Source organism: Chlorella variabilis (genome assembly GCF_000147415.1).
Source record: "Chlorella variabilis unplaced genomic scaffold CHLNCscaffold_8, whole genome shotgun sequence".
Classification (NCBI taxonomy): domain Eukaryota; kingdom Viridiplantae; phylum Chlorophyta; class Trebouxiophyceae; order Chlorellales; family Chlorellaceae; genus Chlorella; species Chlorella variabilis.
Window position 1 is genome coordinate 1,191,386 of NW_005435080.1, and position 6,027 is coordinate 1,197,412.

General features: G+C 67.2%; 3 protein-coding genes across 3 annotated transcripts in view; 1 reads left to right on the plus strand and 2 right to left on the minus strand.

The window, feature by feature from the left end:
* Positions 1 to 768, plus strand: part of CHLNCDRAFT_51884 (hypothetical protein) — a gene marked incomplete at both ends in the record, with an annotated part of 8,431 nt that extends 7,663 nt beyond the window's left edge. The window contains one exon of the mRNA XM_005848261.1: positions 131 to 768. Within this exon, the coding sequence (XP_005848323.1) occupies positions 131 to 768 (638 nt within the window). The remainder of the gene's footprint in view (positions 1 to 130) is intronic.
* Positions 769 to 1,414: 646 nt separating this feature from the next.
* On the minus strand, positions 1,415 to 3,461 carry CHLNCDRAFT_35163 (hypothetical protein; the record flags this gene model as incomplete). Its single annotated transcript, XM_005848452.1, has 7 exons — positions 3,373 to 3,461; positions 3,132 to 3,286; positions 2,917 to 2,991; positions 2,538 to 2,699; positions 2,256 to 2,324; positions 1,886 to 2,036; positions 1,415 to 1,677 (listed from the first exon to the last, which is right to left on the minus strand). Exons 2-7 carry the CDS (start codon positions 3,282 to 3,284, stop codon positions 1,415 to 1,417), a joined length of 873 nt encoding a protein of 290 aa, XP_005848514.1. The 5' UTR covers positions 3,285 to 3,286; positions 3,373 to 3,461.
* A 523-nt stretch (positions 3,462 to 3,984) lies between these two features.
* On the minus strand, positions 3,985 to 5,065 carry CHLNCDRAFT_145001 (hypothetical protein; the record flags this gene model as incomplete). The annotated part of the gene is made up of 4 exons (XM_005848453.1): positions 3,985 to 4,029; positions 4,142 to 4,261; positions 4,533 to 4,652; positions 4,829 to 5,065. The coding sequence occupies 4 exons, from the start codon at positions 5,063 to 5,065 to the stop codon at positions 3,985 to 3,987; spliced, it is 522 nt and encodes a 173-aa protein (XP_005848515.1).
* Between the last annotated feature and the right edge of the window lie 962 nt (positions 5,066 to 6,027).

The window sequence follows — 6,027 nt, forward strand, 5'->3', positions numbered from 1 at the left end:
CCCGCTCCCTCACCAGGGGCCGCCTCTGCCGCGGCCCGCTCCCGTGCGCCTGGCCTGCTGCTGGCGTCCGCCTGCCCGGCTGCCTGTCCACCGCCCACCTGTCCACCCCTGCCTGCCTGCCTGTGCTCAGCCGCCCCACCAGCCGCCGATTGTCCCGCCCCCCGCAGCACCGGCCTCAAGTGCAACTGGGAGCTGGGCACCTTCCCCTTCAAGTTTGAGCCCGGCGTTGACGGCGGCCCCTCCTCCCTCGTGTACGACGTCGACCCCGACTCCAGCAGCGACCCCGGCTGCCCCCAGATCCGCATCAACAACCCCAGCTGGGTGGCCCCCTGCGTGGTCCAGTTCTACCAGGCCAGCCTGGGACAGGCCGGCCCCGGCGGCTTCCCCCTGCTGTCCACCGAGTCGTGCGTGGCCGACACGACGAGCTTCACCATGCCCCACACCTGGCAGGTCAACCACAGGGGCGAGGCCGGCGGCCTGGACATCAACATCAAGTCCATCACCGTCGGCTTCATCCACCCTGACGTGGACCGCAGCTTCTTCATGATCTACAAGGCCTCCACAGCCACCAAGGCCGTGACCACGCAGGTGCTCGGCGGCACCTTCACATCCTCCCAGCCCAACACGGCGGTCACGCTGTCAGAAACCATCCCGCTGGCGGTGGGCTCGCCCGTGTCCTTTGAGGTGCTGTCCTACCTGGACAGCACCAACCCCTCCGCGCAGCCCAAGAACAACTACCAGCTCATCTCGTACATCACCAGCGGCTGAACAGCTCACACCCTCCCCACCCTCCCCCGGGAACCTTCCCCTCAATCAGATAGACAGTCTCAGTTATACTATGTTACTCCCAATGCGCTCCCCGTATCCTCAGATCTGCTGACCCCTAAACCCTCGGTCCCTGCCATTCTTTCCCCCTCTGCCTCTCTGCCACCTCAGCGCTTAGGATGCCGCACAATGCGGCTCCCTGCCCTGCATCCCCTGATATCAGCAGTCCCGCCCATTTGCTGGTTGCCACCTTCCTTCAGTTGCTCCCTCCCTTCTTCACTGGTACAGCGTGACTGCCGAGCGGTGCTGCTGCTAGCAGCCCGTGCGATCAGGCTGCAGGGTTCACCTGCACCTGGGCCGGCACCCGCCCCGCGCCACACTACCCACCTCAACCCCTGGTCTTGCCCCCCAACCCTGTGTCCCCCCTGTTCTGAACCTTCATGCATGCTGAGTAGATCCCCCCGAGCGGGGCCCCTGATCCCTGGCTGTAACTTGTGGTGTTGCACTGGGGAAGACATGCACCAACCCTGCTGGAAAGCCAGGCAGCTCAGCTGTGGCGGTGGCTGGCAGGAGCGACGTCACAGCAGCAGAGGTCACTCAGCGCACAGGCGGTGGGTGTGGGCCTGGGAGGCTGGCGGCGGCCTGGCTGCTAGCGCCTGCTGGCGGCACCCGCTGCCGCCCCCGCCGCTGCTGCCGGTGCTGGCACTGCCAGGTACGGCACCACCACCGCCTGCTGGAACCAGGCCAGGGAGAAGCGCATGTGGGCGCCCGGCGCGTGCAGCAGCTCCAGCCTCCCCGCCTCGTCCAGCGCCCGCAGCCCCAGCCAGTCCTGGGCGTACAGCGGCTGCTCCCGCAGCGGCACCAGGTGGCTGCCATTGAAGAAGCCAAAGTGGGATGACTCCTTGGGCACAACTGCAGAGCAGGCGAGCGGGGGCTGAGTGTGGGTGCACGTGCATGTGTGGTGGTGGTTGCGCACCTCACGACGGCAGCCAGGCGCGCCGGTTCGGCCATCGACGACGCCAGGCAGCCAACCATGTGCTGCCTCCCGCCAGCCCACCCAGCAAGCAGGCAGCCCCGCCGCCTGCCATCTTCCCTCCAGCCAGCCAGCAGCCCCGCCCACCCATTTCGTCTGCGTCAAACTGGAAGAGCACGAGGCGGTGCAGGGAGGCGAGGTTGTCGTGGTACCGCCGCTTCCGGGCAGCTGCCACCTCGTTGTTCAGGTCAGCCAGGAACAGGGAGCGCTGCAGGTAGAGGTCCAGGTGCCAGGGGTCCTGCGGGGGGGAGGGGAGACAGGCGGGGGCAGGTGGGGCGCGGAGTGAGGAGGGGTCGGTTGGTGGCTGCGGGGACGGGCATATGTGCAGACCGCGTCATGGGCACAGGACATCGGCAAGCAAGCCCGCAAGCTTGCTGCTCGGCTTGGCGCGGGGCCGGGACGCGGGCAGGGCGGCTGCCTGCGCGGCATGCCCGGCACGCACTGGCCGCCGCCTTGCCTTGACGTACTGCGCCTGCACCACATGGCCCTGCACCAGCCACGAGTAGGCGCCCCTGCCAATCAGGCCCTGCACACAGCCACGGGCGCGTGGGGCAGCCAGCAGGCGGGCGAGTGAAGCCAGCGACGCCGCGACAACCCCAGGCACCACCTCCAGATGCCAGCGCTGGAGCCCGCAAGCGCATGCGCCCGCACTGTGGCTGCTGGCCCCGCTGCCCGGCCCATCCAGCCCGCACGGACGCAGGCAGGGCGGGGGCCCAACCGCCCACGCGGCAGTACGCGCCTGCATGATGCGGCAGTACAGCGTGCTGTTGGCGTCGCCGCCCTGCAGGCACCCCGGCACCGCCATCACGCCCTGGTGCTGCGCCCCCACCGTCACCAGGCTGTGCATGCTGGGACCCAGGTGCTGGCATCGCTGCGCCACCGCACGCAGGAACTGGCCGCCCTGCACGGGGCGGGGCGGGGCGGGGAGGCGGGGTGGGCAGGCGCTGCTCGGCTGCCGCGCAGTCGAGGGCGGCAGGCACACGCGGGGCGGCCGCTGGGTGGCAAGCGTGGTGCTGGACGCCGGGCTGCTGCCGTGCCTTGCTGCCACACTGGCCGCAGCTTCAATCCCACAGCCTGCCCATCCCCAACCATATTTCCCAGGTCATACACAGTCCCACCTGCGAAAACCCCACCGCCACAAAGCCGTCCTTGAGCTCCTGCATCCCCAGCAGCTCATCGCACACAGCCGCCACCTGCAGCACAGGCGGGTGGCTGCAGTCAAGCAAAGCAGTGCAGCACGACTGGCGCATGCACCGTGACCGCGCCACAGGGCAGCCGCATGCACGCAGCAGGCAGCAGCAACCACAGCGCAGCACCGCGGCCTGGGCCGTGCCTGGGCGTTCACGCTGCCAAAGTAGGAAGAGAGCACGTCGGCGGATTCGCCCTGGCCGGTGGCGATGCTGTGCACATAGGTGCCGGGCAGGGCCTGGCGGATGCTGTCTGCCACAGCGCCCATGGAGTGCTCGCTGCAGCACGAGTCGCCCATGCCTGCGGGCAGAAGTGGGGTGGGAGGCAGGTTGCTCCAGGCGAGCGGGCAGCGGCGGCAGCACGGCGGCGGCGGCAAGAACCCTCACCGTGCCACAGCACAACTGGCAAGTACTTGGTTGTCGCTTCCTCCTTGGTTCTGGGGCCCAGGTGCAGCTGCGTGTGCGCTCTGCTGGTCGCCTCTGAACCCTGCCAAGACAGCAGCAGGGCCAGCAGCGCAGCCCTCCGATCCCGCCACGTCATATCCAGCGACTCACGACCTGCCGATTACGCTCTGGAAGCAGCAGCGGGAGAGCGGGAGATGCCACAAGGGATGTGTTTGCGTTGCGATCGCCTTGGGGTCTGGGCTGTGCAGCTAGCTTGGTTTCAAGCGTCGAGAAACGGCGCTACAAGTCGAATAGAGCGCCTTCTGTAGTGGCACCGCCGCATCAGGCAAAGCATGCAGACCGCCGCTGATGGCCTCCCTGTACAGGACGGTCCTCATCCTTTCATTCACGTGTGTTACAGCGCAGGGGGTACGGAGGGGCGAAGGGTGTCTGTAAAGCGTCAAGAAACAGCGGTGGTGGCAGTCAAGTGCAGAGGAGAAGCGAGAGACGTGAGGCAGCATGAAATCGAGCGGGGCAAGCTGCCCGGGGCATCACGGGTGGCGGCTGCGCCAGGCGCTGCCTCTTCCACCGCCGTGCTGCCGCGGCACCGGCTCGTCATGTTTCCAACGAGTCCAGCTCCTTTAGCCGCTCCAGGATGACCTGCGGCACGGGCACCCATCCGCCATGCACCTCATCAACGCCCAGGCCAGCCACGCCTCTCTGCTGGCCTTCCTTGCTGCTGGCAGGCCACCACCCCAACCCGCACCCCCACCTTCTTGCTCGTCTCCTGTATCTCCCCGCCAATGATGAACTCATCCAGGATGCAGTACACCTTGTGGAACCCAAACACCAGGTCCAGCTCGCACACGTTGCCAAAGTAGTGGTCCAGGATCTGGCGGGGGAGGGTGCGGGAGTGGGCAGGTGTGTGTGTATGTGTGTGTGTGTGGGGGGGGGGGGGTACAGCACGGCAGGGGGCCGTGTGGGAAGCAGCAGAGCGAGGCCAACGGGGGCTCAGCAGCTAGCGCACGCCGCTCAGGTCCGACGGTTGCCACGCCGCCGTCTCAACGTGCACACTCGCAGCCCGGCAGCCTGGCAGCCCCCTAGCGGGCAGCAGCAGCACCGGGCGTCCACCACGCTGCCTCCCTGCTCCGTGGGGGCCGCACCCGCACCTCCACAAACAGGTGGATGGTCTCCAGGTAGAGCAGCTCGTTGTCGGTGACGTCCACGCAGAAAATGAAGTACAGGCCGGCGTACCGCCGATACACCACCTTGTACGTCTTGTACTGCACATGGCGCGGCAGCAACACGGCCCGCAGGGTGGCGTCGAGGGGCGGGCGAGAAAGCGGGCAGCGCAGCGGGGCAGGCGAGGGGGCGGTGCGGCTGCTGCTCCCCTGGAGTCTCCTTGCATCCTGGGCGATGCCCCCGCTTGTCCACGCCCTCCCTACCCCATTCTCCCCACCTCCAGGAAGTTTGTGAACTTGGCGTCGCGGTTGGCTATGAGGCGGTAGACCTCATCCTCTGTGCGGGACTTGTCGTCGTCCGACAGCGGCATGTAATACTTGGCAAGGCGCGTCTTGCCCGCCCGGTTCTGGAGCAGGAAGAACCGGATCTGCAAGCGGCCGTGCGCGGGGAGCAGGGTGGTGCAAGGCGTGACGCGGGAGGCGACCGTCTGGGCGGCGGCAGCGGCGGCGGCCATCTGGCCCGATCGCGCTGCCCACCGCGGCTTCAGGTCTTTGGGCGGCTTGCCAGCCGCTGCAAGCACTTCGGAGATACCCCACCACGCACCATGGCGCTGGGCACACGCAGTCCTCGCTCGGCTGCACACTAGCTGGGTTGCCGGCTGGCCCGCGGGCCACCCAATCTGCTCGCCGCCTGGTCGCTTCTGCTGTGATTGCTACAGCTGGCTGGCCGCGCAAGAGGCAAAGAGGTCAAAGGCTGTTGATCGCCTGCTTGAGGGGGCCTGGGAAGGGCGGCAAACAGCTGTGAGATTGACGGCGCATTCGAGCCGGGGAGTGCGCCAGGCTAATGAGCTGCACCGCCAGCCCGCCGCCACGCGGGACGAGCAGCCGCCGGCAGGTGGATGCGGCGTCCAGCAGCCCAGCCCTCTCATTCTCCGTACACGGGCGCAGGCCCAGAGTGCGGGATGCATCACGATGCCTGCCTAATGGCGGCTGACCAGGATAGCCACTCTGCACACTGTCGACATTTACAGCTGGGGGAGACGAAACGGTGGTGCGCCGCACAGGTGTGGACGCTCGGCAGGGGGGTAGGTAACAATCCGATCGAGGCGCTCAATACGTTAGCGCATGCAGGGGTGGTGTGAATGTGGATTAAAATGGAGGGGTGATAGACGCTGCGGCACAGCAAGCAGGCCAGGGGGCCATGCGACACTGATGCCGCAGCCCATACGTGAGCATTGCTGCAACATGCAGCGCAGACGAGGGATGCTGGAGCCTGGCCAGCTGCTTGAAGCCCAAAAGGCTAGCGGGACGGGACCTGGCTGTGAGTGCTCAGATGGGCGCTCGTGGGGGCGCTCAGGGAGCATGCAAGGCAACAAAACGGGGTGCGAGGAAGAGGCAAGGAGCCACAGGCAGGGCAGTGGAGAGCGCTCATGCAAGAAAACCGCCTCCCGCCAAAATCACACGGGCACGAAATGGC